The sequence below is a fragment of the Coenobita brevimanus genome, chromosome 66 (genome assembly GCF_032717465.1).
Source record: "Coenobita brevimanus isolate Jiangsu-jjx chromosome 66, ASM3271746v2, whole genome shotgun sequence".
NCBI lineage: Eukaryota > Metazoa > Arthropoda > Malacostraca > Decapoda > Coenobitidae > Coenobita > Coenobita brevimanus.
The window spans coordinates 25,724,755-25,739,578 of NC_137019.1; the positions used below are offsets into that span (position 1 = coordinate 25,724,755).

At 42.7% G+C, this 14,824-nt stretch overlaps 1 protein-coding gene and 2 non-coding genes across 3 annotated transcripts in view; 1 reads left to right on the forward strand and 2 right to left on the reverse strand.

The window, feature by feature from the left end:
* Ctl1 (choline transporter-like protein 1) overlaps positions 1-14,824 on the reverse strand; it is a 764,015-nt gene that overhangs the window by 164,842 nt on the left and 584,349 nt on the right. The window contains exon 12 of the mRNA XM_080276719.1: positions 6,659-6,812. Within this exon, the coding sequence (XP_080132845.1) occupies positions 6,659-6,812 (154 nt within the window). The remainder of the gene's footprint in view (positions 1-6,658; positions 6,813-14,824) is intronic.
* On the reverse strand, positions 7,031-7,149 carry LOC145405409 (5S ribosomal RNA). The gene has a single exon (XR_013898360.1). It is a non-coding gene; the product is annotated as a 5S ribosomal RNA (ribosomal RNA).
* LOC145405412 (5S ribosomal RNA) lies at positions 9,094-9,212 on the forward strand. The gene has a single exon (XR_013898363.1). It is a non-coding gene; the product is annotated as a 5S ribosomal RNA (ribosomal RNA).

The window sequence follows — 14,824 nt, forward strand, 5'->3', positions numbered from 1 at the left end:
ACGCTCTGTGGGAAGGCCCTGTCTCGGCCGTGCCCTTCCTTTGGGACACGGGGCTGTTCGACCAGACTGCCTAGGGAACAACTACTACTACTACTATTGGCTCACATGTTAGCCACATTTGTCCCAGTGTGAGGCCACCTTAAGAAGGGAAGAGACATGTCATAGGCTCCACCCACTGCACAGTCCCAGGCACAGGCAATGGATCTGGGACCCTTAGCCCACCAGCCTTAATCAATGGCTGTGGTAGTGGCCTCAGGGCACCCTGCCAGGATGGCTACAGGGACCCTCCCTCTAAACATGCCTCAGCACTGTAACTGCCCTGCCATTATATACCCACTGCTAGGGCAGTCCCCTGGGGCGCTACTCTCAGGTTAGGACCCCTCTCTGTTAGGCAGAAGCGGCAGCCTGGGAACCGCAATGCCCTGTACTCTCTAGCACAGGTTCGAGCCCCATCTCACCCCGGCCCCAAGATCTATGCTGGCAGAGCCCTCGTCATGCCTCCCCTCAAAAGGTACACCACTAGGTAGCGGGGGCAAAGTTTTCTGGCCACATGCCCTTGCTGGAGTCAACCCCTGTGACGTAGTGGGGTACGGTGTGTGATATGTAAAGTGCATGTGGTGTAGTGGATGAGATAGTTAAAGGAAATGTTTGGGAGAATATGCTGGTCTACTCTCCATGTTAGTGTCACACTAAAAAGGTCAGTGGTTAGGTAGTGGTTAGGTAGCTAGATAAACAGGAGCTCCAGCTCTCTCTGTCACCAGCATTCTCATTCCCCTTGGGAGTACCACCCTGATCGGCTGGTGCTACAATCTCCTCTTTTATAACTTCATCCACATACAGATTAACAACCACGGAGACATGACATATCCTTGTTTCAATCCAACTTTCAGACAGAAAAATTCATCCAGTTCACCATCCACACACACTGCAGCCCTAGCATCCTCATACATACTCTTCATGGCATTCAACAGCTTCCTATTCACTCAATATATTCTTCATATTTTCCACACTCCTTGCCTATCATCTCTATCAAATGATTTCTCCAAATCCATGAAGGCTGCATACAACTTCTTCCCCTTCTCTAGAAACTTTTCCACTAAATACCTCATGATGAATATAAAATCTACACATCCTCTTCACTTCCTAAAGCCACCCTATTCTCCTCCACCTAATTCCTCTGTTGTTTCCCTAATTCTCTCTATATGTAATACTACCATATACTTTTCCTACTGCACTAACAAGATAAATGCCCCTGTTATTACCACACACTTCTTTTTTTTCCGTTGTACAGGAAAATAATTATACCTGACTTCCAGTCCTTCAGGACTCTACCTTCCTCCCAGGCCAATCTGTGCATCTTCCATATCCATTCTACTACTATTGCAATGCCATGCTTCAGCATTTTACCACACACACTGTTAATTCCTTGGGCTTTCCCCATTTTGGCTTTCCACATTGCTTCCACTACTTTCATCCTACTGATCTCTTCCTCCCTTCTCATCACCCTACTTCTCCCAGCTATTTCACAGCCACTTCTAATTGTGTTACTGTACTTTCAATCTCTGTGTTTAACAATTCCTTAAGTGTTCTCTCCATCTCCTTACTTTTTCTCCCTTCTCCACAAGCAATCTGCCATTTTTATCTTCCACTCCCCTATTACCTTGTTTATCACCCTGTTTAACTCTCTTTACCTCCTTCCAGAACATTTTCTTACATTACCTCCCCTTGACACTCAAATTCCTTCAAACTCCTCATCCACTCCCTTCTTACTCTCCCGTACTAATCTTTTCACCTCCCTCCTCTTCTTCCCTAAACGTAACTCTCTCTTCCGTCACTCAACTTGCTCCAGGCCTCTGCTTCCTATCCACACACTACATGCTTTCTTCTTTTTCACCACAGCTTGGCTCATTCATTCCACCATGCTGTTCTTTGCACTCCCATTCATCTTTTCTTCACCCTGCACACCACCTCATATGCTGCAAAGATTTCTTCTGAGAATAGCTTCTACACACCTTCCACCTCCCACATCTGTTCAAAATCATATTTACATAATTGTTCCTCCACTTCTCTCTCATATTCTGCATGTTTTTTATCCTCTTGCAACCTTCCTACCCTCTTTGTATGGACTGCTTCCTCTTGCTCTTCTCTCCCATCAGATTTGTACCTTTACTTTCACCACCAACAAGTGGTGGTCAGAGAGTCCACTTCCCAAACCTTTGTATGCTCTTGCATCCAGCACATATCTTCTCATTCAATTAGTCTTTCATTCATTCACTTCATCACCCACCTAATTCATCATTCATCATGTATACCTGTTGATCACTTTGTGCCTAAAGAGGGTAATAGCTATCATCAATCCCCTCCCTGCATAAATGTCCACTAGAACACTACCATTCTCATCCACTTCTGCAGGCACTTCCCAGTCACCAACTACTCCATTCACATTCACATTCCCTACTTTACCATTCATATCTCCAGTCAAAAACACTCTTTCACTCCTCCCGAACTTTTCCATGTACAGTTCCACATTTGCTCAAAACTCTTCTTTCAATTTGTTTGGATGGTCTTCTGTTGGCACATATGAGGTCTGTCCAGAAAGTCTGACCTTTGGCTCTAAAGAAATAATTAACTTGTTGAGCAAGGACACTAATCCCTCCCAAAGTAGGCTGTTTCTAACTTGACACACATTACCCAGTGTTCTTTCCACTGCCTGAAGCATATTTCAAAGTCGGTTTTTGGTATCTTCCGCAGTTGCATTGTTGCATTTGTCATGATCTCTTCTCTTGTCTCCAACTGGGAGCCCTTCAGTGGAGCTTTGAGCTTGGGGAATAACCAAAAGTCACATGACGCCATGTCTAGTGAGTAAGGAGCCTGCCAGACCTAAGGGATGTTGTGCTTAGCCAAAAATTTCCAAATCAGTCAAGAAGAATGGGTAGGGATGTTATGGTGCAGCGTCCAACTTGCTGCTTTCCAAAAGTCTGGTCTCTTCTGTCGAAATGCGTCACGAAAATTATAGAATGTTGAGGCAGTAATGTCTGTTGACAGTCTGACCTTCTGGTGTGTATTTGTGATGCACAATACCACGGTAGTAAAAAAAAAAAAAAAAAAAAAAAAAAAAACATGCATGTGCATTTCACCTAGCTGCAGACCTGTCGTGCTTGTTTTGGCTGAGGCGACCCTGCATGCTTCCACTGGGACAACTGCTTTGATTTCTGGGTTGTACCCATACATGCAAATCTCATCTCCAATGATACTTCTCTTCAGAAAGTCTGGATCACAATTTATACACTCCAGCATGTCTTCAGCAATGTTCCTCTGAGAGAAGAAATCATGACGAATGCGACGAAGCATCTGGAGGAGATACCCAAAACCGACTTTGAAAAAGGCTTCAGGCAGTGAAAAGAATGCTGGGCTACGTGTGTCAAGCCAGAATGGGCTTACATTGAGGGGGATTAGTGTCCTAGCTCAACAGGTTACCTATTTACTTTTTTAGAGCCTAAGGTTGGATATTTTCTGAACAGACCTAGTATACACACACAATCCTTGAACCAAAAGATCCATACTCTCTTACATTATCCTCTCATCTCATGCACACAACAATACATGCACCCTCCTTTGCCCTCTCATTCTCACCTACTCCAGCACATATATGCAACCCATATTCCCACTCTCTCACACTCTCACCTCTCCATCTGATCTTATTCAACCCACATATGTCTACTTTTGCATCCTCAAGCACCTGGACAATCTCTCTTTCACCTCATCATTCGCACCCCTCACATTCTACAGTACACCCTCATTATCGACGTTTTTTTTATTGACGGATTTGATTATCGACGGTTTTTTTTTCTCCTGGGAGTTAAATTATTATTATTTAAAAAATAAAAAAATAAATTGTATTGGCACCTCCTAGCAAGTTTGCGCGCCATCCCGCCAGGTGTCTCTGGCTGCTCGCGGCATGTTCCCGCCGAGCCAACAAACAACAGCATCAGTACACGTTTGTCTGTTGTTCTCATATCGTGTTCGGCCACATCTAGCATGCTTTCGCGATCATCATGGCTCCGAAGCGCCCTTGTAACACTCCAACTGGAAATAAGGCAGCTAAGAGAGCAAGGAAAGTACTTACCTTGGAAGTAAAGAACGAAATATTACAAAAACTTAGAAGTGGAATGAACTATGCAGCGGTTGGTCGCGAGTATGGAATGAATGAGTCCAGTGTTCGTGGCATAAAATGGAGAGAAAAAGACATTAAAGATGCTCTGGCTTCGTGCACGCCAGGATCGGCTAAAGTAACGATGCATGTGAGAGATGATGCTTTGGTGAAAATGGAAAAGGCACTGAATATTTGGATTGAGGACTTAAACCGCCGACACGTGCCGCTAGACTCCCAGTTCATCAGAAACAAAGCAAAACAACTCTATGCTCGGTTTGCTGGTGAAAGCAGTGGTGTTGGTGAAGATAATGGTGATGAAAGTGAGGCAGGTGAAAACAGTGATGATGGTGATGAAAGTAATGATGATGGTGATAGGCCTAGTAATGTTGGTGCTTCTAGGCAAAAGAAATTTGCAGCCAGCAAGGGCTGGTTCGAGAATTTTAAGAAAAGGTATGGCCTACATAACATTAGGATGACTGGTGAAGCAGCTTCAGCAGATCTGATAGCAGGAGAATCGTACCCAAGTGACTTTGCTGAACTTATAAGGGAGAAAGGGTACAGGCCTGAACAAGTGTTTAATGCGGACGAAACAGGCCTGTGGTGGAAGAAAATGCCTAAAAGAACGTACATTTCGAAGGAGAAGAAAAGTGCACCAGGCTTTAAAGCAGCAAAAGATCGTGTGTCTGTGCTGTTGTGTGGTAATGCAGCAGGACATATGATAAAACCCATGCTCCTGTATCATTTGTTATGATGTTAAAGACGAGCTGGATTTTTTGTCAATAAAGGATATTTCTTGCAAAAGTTAAGCAGAGATTAAATATGAAATATACGAGCATAAGGAGAGTTGAATTTTCCTAAAAGAAGATCCTAGCGAAAGCTACGCTAAGATTCATCTTTGATAGCATAAACTGCCATACAGTCGTGAAAATTTAGGTCTGGGAGAAATGGAATATCAAGAATGAAAGAAAACTCTTGAGAATGAAAGTAAATAGGAGAGCGTGGTCTCTCTGGTATGAGCTAGCAGCACCACGCGTGTGTTGTGAAGATCGGTGGGAACAGCTGATCTAACGTAACACTTGCCTCACACTCTCAGTTATTAGAACGTATGAATGACCACCACTGCTGCTTTCGTTTTTTTTTTTTTTTTTTTTTTTTACACACTTGGTTATGTAAACGTATGGATGGATACAACTGCTGGTTTCGCCTTTTATTTTTAGATGGAGTGAGGTGTAAGTGGAGAGAGAAGTGACGATACAGCAGCCATTACAAGTTGAGGTCCAGTGTACGACCACTATGCATCAACATCAGAGATTATGCTATTTTTTCCATAATTCTTTACTTAATATAAGCAGTTTTATTATGATATTCAGTTTTTCAATTGCCTAACTAATTTATTTCTAAGAAACACTAAAACTAAACTGCATATTACATACGAGTGATTGAAGGGATACTAAAATATATAAACAAAGGGTACCTGACCAGACAAAAATCAGTATCAACGGTTTTAGGCATCGACAGGTATCTTAGGTACCTAACCCCCGTCGATAATGAGGGTGTACTGTACACTGAAATCCAAACCATATACTTTGTCCGGTCCATGGTCACCTGCTGGTCAGTCCTGGTATGAGGCATTTTGTTTGTCTTTTTTGTTAGTTGTTTTCTGAGGAGGGGCACTAACCCTCCACCAACCCACTTGTTGACACATATGAAACACATTACATTTCCTCCAACAAACACCTAAGGATGAATATCTGATCTACACAACCTCTTCCCTTCCTAAAAACAAATATAACCTAAAATTTACATACTTATATGAGTGGAGGGGTGAGACATCATTATTTCTTTCACATCTGGTGACAAGTGTACAAGCCACTAAAAAATTGTCCGTAGCCATCGCGTGGCATGTACTGTATACATGTTCTGGACTTTTGTATTTGCACACCAGTAATGGGGGCCCAATAATAGTTCACATCTCAGGAGGTGGCAATACTGAGGTGTTGCTATCACAGGAGCACCATTTTATGGTCTCATATTTTTGTCAGGTACCAGAAGTATTCGTCAGGTAGCAGAAACAAAAGTATTATTTTGCCTTTATACAGAATTTTTTTCGGGTTTTTGTACATGTAAAAAACGTCCGCTTTGTTTACGTTGTGTAAAAGTGCAAACTGGAAAAAAAAAAAAAAAAATGGACAGCTTTGAGTTTATCATCATGCCGAATGGCATACGTCTGGCAGTGCAGAAGCTCCGACATCACAGTTATTGACAACTCAAAAAAAAAGGTACTTACTATTTTTTCAACAATATGTTAGACATCATTTTACTCAGAAAATTATGGTCTATTTTTTGGTGTGGAATATTTAAAAAAAAAAAAAAAAAACTCTTTATATGTCTCAACCCCCCCCCTGTGTGGGACATCCCCCCCCCCAAAAAAAAAACAGTAGAAGGGTCTAGCTATAGTAAGAATGCCACAACAGATTTCTCCTTAAAAGAGTACAGCAGTCTTACAATCTTGGCAGAAGTGCAGAAAGGAGTCCCCCTTGTGGCAGTCACAGTGTAGGCATTATGGTTCATGTACTTGAGAAAGTGCTCAAAGCACCATAGGCAGCAGCAGCACATGCGTAGCCCACACCTTGCACAGCTATGTTCTGGATCCTTACATCTGCATGACAAACAAAAAACTAACTTAAGTAATTGAGGTATGATTAATAATTAACTTTAATGTGGAGATTCTAGGCCAGACAGTTATTATGATAGTATTCATTCATTCATTCATTGCCAGATGCCATGTATCCCAGATGGGGTGGCCAATGGCTTAGAGTTAATTGTTTTACAGGGAGGGGCACTAATCCTCCACCAACCCCACTTGACATGTTGGGATGCCAACAGCATCTGGTGTTCCCAGGCGGTCACCCATCCAAGTACTAACCAGACCCAACGTTGCTTAACTTCGCTGATCGGACGGGAAGCGGTGTACTCAACGTGGTATGGCCGTTGGCAGCTAATTATGGAGAAGTGAAGTACCCTGTACAGGCAAACCCCGGTTTAACGATGCAATGGGTTAAGTAAAAGCCCATCACTAAGCAGGGTATCGTATCTTGGGGTAGACTTAACCCTCTTGTTACCATTCAATGCAGGCTGTGTCCTACCGCGAGCAAGTATTCGGGAGACAGGCCTCAGCGCCCACACACTGAGGATCCCCCCCCCCCCCGTCACTGCGCTATTCCCGCGCACTCGATAGTTCATAAACAATTCATCCTCATACCCTTATTTATGCTCGATAATGATAATTTTCTTTTCACCTTAATCCTGAATAAATGTACTTGCTTATGGTGTTGTAAAAAAGATCACTGAATGTAAATTATGTCATTTTTTTTTTTTTTTCCCCCAGTTTTTTCAGTTTTTTCTCATAGAAATAATGTATAATTTTTATGGTAAATGTTACTGAGAAAAAGTTATAGGGAATTTATTTGGCTACATTTTAGTGTATAAAGAATTACTGTAGGTCAATTAGGGCCGATTTTACAGCACACGAAAGGAGGCTGGTAACACACTGCCTGTGGGGTGATGCTGGGTGTAGGGTGGGTTAAGCACGGCGGAGGGATACACGGTGACGCAAATAGTGCTTTGTTCTCACCCGGAAATCATTCCATAACCAAAAAAACAGGGGTCGCTTCATTCAGCACAACCAGCATCTAATGGTAACGAGCGGTAGAATTGTGCACAGAAGCAGCCTACGTCAAATGGTAAAGACTGCATGAAATTTGCACAGCATCCATAAACAGCAAAGGGTTAACATGTAAAGTACTGGGATGTGTTTTTGAGCCTTGGGTTTCCCCCCAACCATGTCCTAAACCCATCCAAATGAGTCAAAAAAAAAAAAAAAAAAAAAAAAAAAAAGTTTAAAGCCAATCTAAATGACTAACAGCAGTAGAAGATGCTAACCTAAGCCTAAAACCAGTGCCCATCTTGCTTGTTCCTAGTCAAGGTCACTGAAGAATGTGATCTCCAACTCGTATTCACACTCAGTAGAGAAGCAGCAGCATTGTATACAATCCCACCATCAGATGGTCCCGAGACAATTAAATAAACATCTGTTATGCATAATTATAACATATGAATGACGAAGAATCGTCCAAGATGCAAACTGTTGTGATGGAGAATCGCTGATGTTTTGACAGGAAATTCTCTTGATGAGGAATGTGACTGATGATGCAGTTGGGATGGCCTTTTCACAACCCCTCTTAATGTCATTTTAGTTATTGTTCTGGTTGCTGAACTCCTTTATTTTCTTCTCTCTTATATTCCAACATTTATTTAGAAATTCCTATGTATTTTCAAAGTGTTTTCCCTTGAATGGCCCAAATGTAAACGCGTGATTTTTCGATCGATGTTGTGATTGGGACAGCCTTTTCAGCAGCCCCTCTTCATGTCGTTTTAATTACTGTTCTGGTTGCTGAACTCCTTTATTTTATTTTCTCTTATTTTCCAACATTTATCTAGAAATTCCTTTGTATTTTTGAAGTGCTTTCCCTTAAACAACCAGAATGTAAACACATGATTTATTGCCGTCATAGTTTTCATCAATGCATGAAATATTTGTTCTTTGAGGCTTTCATAATGATTAATATTTACTTAAAATTATTATCGTGTATTTAATGATAGGTTAGATGTTTAATGGTCAAACACAAAATATTCTTTGCTGAGTCCCCTAATTGTCCACATTGTTTAGTACCTTGTCTGATGGGCAAGAATCCATACCCCAAATGACAGTGTTCACTCCACCTATGACTTAAACACATTAATCTTGATCTAGAAACTGTTTATGAATCAACCTAAACATAATTTAAAATAACATTAAAATCGGTAAAGTCATAACCCATTGTAAAACCAGAGGTAGGCCTACAATAGTGGTGTGCAGGGTGGTAATTCTAAGGGTATAATATAACGGCCATGCCACGTTGAGTACACCGCTTCCCGTCCGATCAGCGAAGTTAAGCAACATTGGGTCTGGTTAGTACTTGGATGGGTGACCGCCTGGGAACACCAGATGCTGTTGGCATCCCTACGTGTCAAGTGGGGTTGGTGGAGGATTAGTGCCCCTCCCTGTAAAACAATTAACTCTAAGCCCTTGACCACCCCGTTTGGGATACATGGCGTCTGGCAATGGATGGATGGATAATATATCGGGGTTTGCCTGTATAAGCATTTTTAGATAAAGTGTATCATGTACAATGAAGAAGATCAAGTTGGGAAAGGCCCCAGGAATTGACGGAGTGTGTGGTGAAATGCTGAGGTATGGAGGTGAGATTGTTGTGGAGTGGATATGGAAGTTGTGTAGATTGGCTTGGGAAGAGGGAAGGGTTCCATAGGGCTGGAAATCAGGTATAATTGTTCCTTTATACAAAGGAAAAGGGGAGAGAGAAGTATGTGGTAACCATAGGGGTATTTGCCTTCTTAGTGTGACTAGTAAAATATATGGTAGAATACTCACTGACAGGGTTAGGCATATGACAGAGGAGCTAGTTGGAGAAGAACAAGGGGGATTTAGGAAGGGAAAAGGGTGTGTAGATCAGATATTTCTTCTAAGATGTTTAGTGGAGAAGTATCTAGAGAAGGAAAGGAAAGTGTATGCTGCCTTCATGGACTTGGAGAAAGCTTATGACAGAATAGATAGGAAAGGTATGTGGAAGTTATTAAGAATATATGGAGTGAAGGGGAAATTGTTGAGTGCTGTGAAGAGTATGAACGAAGGAGCTAGGGATACGGTGCGAGTGGATGGTGAGCTGAGTGAGTTCTTTGATCTCAATGTAGGACTGAAATAGGGTTGTGTGATGCCTCCATTGCTGTTTAATATATACATGGATGGGGTTGTAAAGGAGGTGCAAGGTAGGGCAGTGGATGTAGGGGTGGCTCTAATGAATGAGGGTGAGATTTGGAAGATTCCGGTGTTGCTGTCTGCTGATGATACAGTATTGTTGAGTGAAAATTAATGGAAGTTGCAAGATTTGGTGAATGAATTTGGGACAGTGTGTAGGAGGAGGAAGCTGAAAGTTGATGTAAACAAAAGTAAAGTTATGGTGTTTGAGAGGAATGAAGTCACAGAATGTACAGTGTGGTTGGATGGTGAGGATATGGAGAATGTGAGTGCATTCAAGTACTCGGGTAGTGTGATGAGTAAGGATGGAACTTTGGGGGATGAAGTGCATGAAAGAGTACAGCAGGGAAGGAAGGTTGTTGGCTTACTGAAAGCAGTGATGAGAAATAAGGAGGTAAGTATGGAAGTTAAGAAGTCTCTGCATGATAGTATTGTGATCCCTACCCTAACGTATGGAAGCGAGGCGTGGACCTTACAAGAGGGGAACAAGTCAAGAGTGAGAGCAGTGGAAATGAGTTACTTGAGAGGAGCATGTGGAGTGACTTGGAGGGACAGGTTGACGAATGAAGAAGTGAAGGAACGTTGTGGGGTGGATGTGGATGTGGTTGAGAAGATCAGGAGAAATACACTGAGGTGGTTTGGGCATGTGGAGAGAATGGAGAATGAACGACTGACTAAGAGGGTGTATGTAGGTGAGGTGGAGGGAGGGAGAGGGTGGGGTAGACCGAGGATGATGTGGAGGGATGGAGTTGAAAGGTATATGAGGGAGGGGGGAGTGAGGTGGGGGGAGGGTAGTCAAATGGTGGGTGACAGAGCGACTTGAAGGTGTTTTGTCTGCAGCCACCCTTTGCGGGATCAGGGCGTCGGGCTATAGATAGATAGATAGTATCATGTACATGGAGGTGGTGATGCTAGTAGCATTCTGCTTGAATTTGAATCACATCGTTGTGAAAGTACATTACCCCCCCCCCGGGCACGAAGACTCAATTCGCATTCTTTAGGTGTTTCATGGTAAAAGCACAAAGACGCGAATTGAGTTTCAAAGCAGAAAAAAAATTGCGAAAAATTAAGTTTTCAGCCGATTTGCGTCAAATTTTGGTGCGTCCTAGTAGGCCAGTCTAGCGTCCAAAGTAAATACTTGGCAATATACGTATATAGTGCACACACACACATAAATGTAAAGAGCTATTGTCGGTGTGTATACATGAATGTTCATAGGAATTTTGGTAACAGCTGTTCAGTACTGTAACCAACCTTAAACATGTCCGACAATGTAAACATCGAGGGACCTGAAATTCCAGGTTTTGACAAGGAAACAAGTGTAATGGATTTCGTTAAAACACTGATCATGAGGGTTAGTGAATTAGAAAAGAAAGTGGAGGATCTGGTATCAAGAAACATGCCTGCAAATACAGAAAACACTATGCAGAGTCTGATACAGGTCCAAGAGATGGCGAACCAGGAGATCAAGAATTAGAAATGAGAAATATTGAATTAAGGAGAAAACTAGAAGCGACCAGTAACAAAACGGAGAAGGTGAGTAGTGTGCAAGAAGAGCAAAAGGCAAAGTGGGCACATGTGGAAGAGGAACAGAGAGAAGTGGTTAGCTTAAGGGAAATCATTCAAGAAGAAAGGGTAATGAACAACAAAAATAATGGAAGAAAATGTAGTGAAAATATTGAAGAAAAAAGAGAAAGTAGTGAGAGAAACTGTAGAAAGGAGCAGATGTGTGGTAATATTTAGAAATAGGGAGGAGGAAGACAAGGATAGATCTGTGAGACTCGAGAGAGACACGAAGCAAATGAGAAAAATATTGGGCAAGAACGATCCCGAAAGAAACAAGTGGGAAAAACCTCTTCCACGCCCCTATGTCTCATCCATTCATTGTATGCTTTCTTCTTTTATGCCACAGCCTGTTTCACCTCTTCAGTCCACCACGCTGTTCCTTGCACCCCCCTCCGTCTTCTCTTCCTTCCACACACCACATCACATGCTGCACATATTTCTTCTGTAAATATTCTACACACACCTTCCACGTCTCCCATCTGCTCCAATTCATATTTGCCCAATCGTTCCTCCACTTCTCTCTTATACTCTGCCTTTTTCTCATCCTCTTGTAACCTTTCCACTCTCCTTGCAACTACTCCTTCCTCTCGTCTTTCCCTTCTTCTATTCCTTCAACTTACTTGAACTTTAATTCTGGCCATCACCAAGTAGTGGTCAGAAAGTCCACTCCCCCAACCTCTATAAACTCTTGCATCCATTACACATCTTCGCATCCTTTCATCCACACACACATAATCAATCATGGCCTTCCTTTCATTCAGTTCACCAACCACCCTTCTCATCACTCGCCATGTATACCTGTGGATCATTTTATGCCTGAAGAGGGTATTGGCTATCACCAACCCCCTCCCAGCACAAATGTCCACTAATGCACACCCTATCTATCTATCTATAGCCCGACGCCCTAATCCCGCAAAGGGTGGCCGCAGACAAAACGCCTCCAGGTCACTCTGTCACCCACCATTTGACTCCCCTCCCCCCAACTCACCCCCCCCTCCCTCATATACCTCTCAACTCCATCCCTCCACCTCATCCTCAGTCTACCCCTCCCTCTCCCTCCCTCCACCTCACCTACATACACCCTCTTAGTCAGTCTTTCATTCTCCATCCTCTCCACATGTCCAAACCACCTCAGTGTATTTCTCCTAATCTTTTCAACCACATCCACATCTACCCCACAACGTTCCTTCACTTCTTCATTCGTCAACCTGTCCCTCCACGTCACTCCACATGCTCCTCTCAAGTAACTCATTTCCACTGCTCTCACTCTTGACTTGTTCCCTTCTTGCAATGTCCACGCCTCGCTTCCATACGTCCCATTCTCATCTATCTCAGCAGGCACACCCCACTCACCAACTATTCCATCCACCTTCACATTCCCAACTTTACCATTCATATCACCAATCAAAAACACTCTCTCATTCCTTCCAAACTTTTCCATGCACACTTCTACATTTGTCCAGAACTCTTCTCTCACTCTTCTAGAAAGATCTTGCATTGGCGCATACACACACACAATCGCCCACATTTGTATTCCAACTTTCAACTTTACCCACACAATCCTTGACCCAACTGATCCATACTGTCTTATGCTCCTCTTCCATCTTTTACTCACAACTATACATACTCCTTCCTTTGCCGTCTCATTCTCACCTACTCCTGCACATATACCCCATCCATACTCCCATTCTCTCACACTTTCTCCTTTACATTTTGTTTCAGTTATTCCACATACATCCACTTTCGCATCCTCAAGCACCTGGACAATCTCTCTCTCTTTCACCTCATCATTCGCTCCCCTTACATTCCAAGTTCCAAATACAATGTCCTTTGTCCGGTCCTTGGTCGTCATCATTTGGCCAGTCCTTGTACAGTGAGGTTGGATGGTGAGGAATCGGAAAATGTGAGTACGTTTAAGTACTTGGGTAGTGTGATGAGTAAGGATGGAGGTTTGGAGGGTGAAGTGCTTGAAAGGGTACAGCAGGGAAGAAAGGTTGCTGGTTCTTTGAAAGCAGTGATAAGAAACAGGGAAGTGAGCATGGAAGTGAACAAGTTACTACATGACAGTATTGTGGTACCAACTCTAACGTACGGAAGTGAAGCTTGGACGTTGTTGGAAGGACACAAGCCAAGAGTGAGAGCAGTAGAAATGAGTTATTTAAGAGGAGCCTGTGGAGTCACATGGAGAGACAGGCTGACGAATGAGGATATAAAGGAGCGTTGTGGTGTTGATGTGGATGTGATAGGAAGCGTTATGAGGAACACACTGAGGTGGTTTGGCCATGTGGAGAGGAGGGAGGGTGAAAGATTGACGAAGAGAGTGTATGTGAGTGAGGTGGAGGGGGAAAGAGGGAGGGGGAGGCCGAGGATGAGATGGAGGGATGGGGTGGAGAGGTATATGAGAGAGGGGGTGTGAGTTAGGAGCAGGGGAGTGAAATGGCGGGGGACAGGGCGACTTGGAGGCAATTTGTTTGTGGCCACCCCAAACGGGATTGAGGCGTCTGGCAATAGATAGATAGATAGATAGAAGAAGGATAGGGCCATATGAGGAAGGGGAAGTAAGACCAATGAAAGTTGTCATCAGAAAGTGTAGTACACGATATATTTAAAGTGACCTGGAAACAAAGTAATGAGGTAGGGATGGAAAATGTTACAGTAGTAAAAGATTTAAATGAAGAAGAAAGAGAAGTATTAAAATCTTTGAAGGAACAAGGGGAAAAAATGACAGGAGGACAGAGGAAGAATGTAAAACTTTTTTTTGGAGAGTGATGGATATGAAAGTAAGGAAGTGGTATATGAGGAACTAGAAGTGAGGGAAACAAGGGGTATGGATATGGCAGCGAATAAGAGATGAATGAGTAAAGATAAAACCAGTGCCGTAAATCTAAGTATTATGCATAGTAATGTGGATGGGTTAATATCCAAGAAAGGGGAAACTGGAGACAATATAAATGAAAATAAACCTGAAATTGTTTGCTTGGTAGAGACTTAAATGCCCCGAGATGTTGATACTAAATTATTTGGATGGAACAGTTATAATATTTGGAGGAAAGATAGAGAAAGCACGTCTGAGGGAAGTATAATGATTTTAATCCGCAGTGACCTAGGAGCAAAAAATATAGAAACCGAAAATACCATGGCTTAACTTTTGGGAGTTGAAATAGAAGACAGTTATGGAGAAAAAATAGATGTAACAGTATTTTATATGCCTCCCAAAACTAGGGCATGGA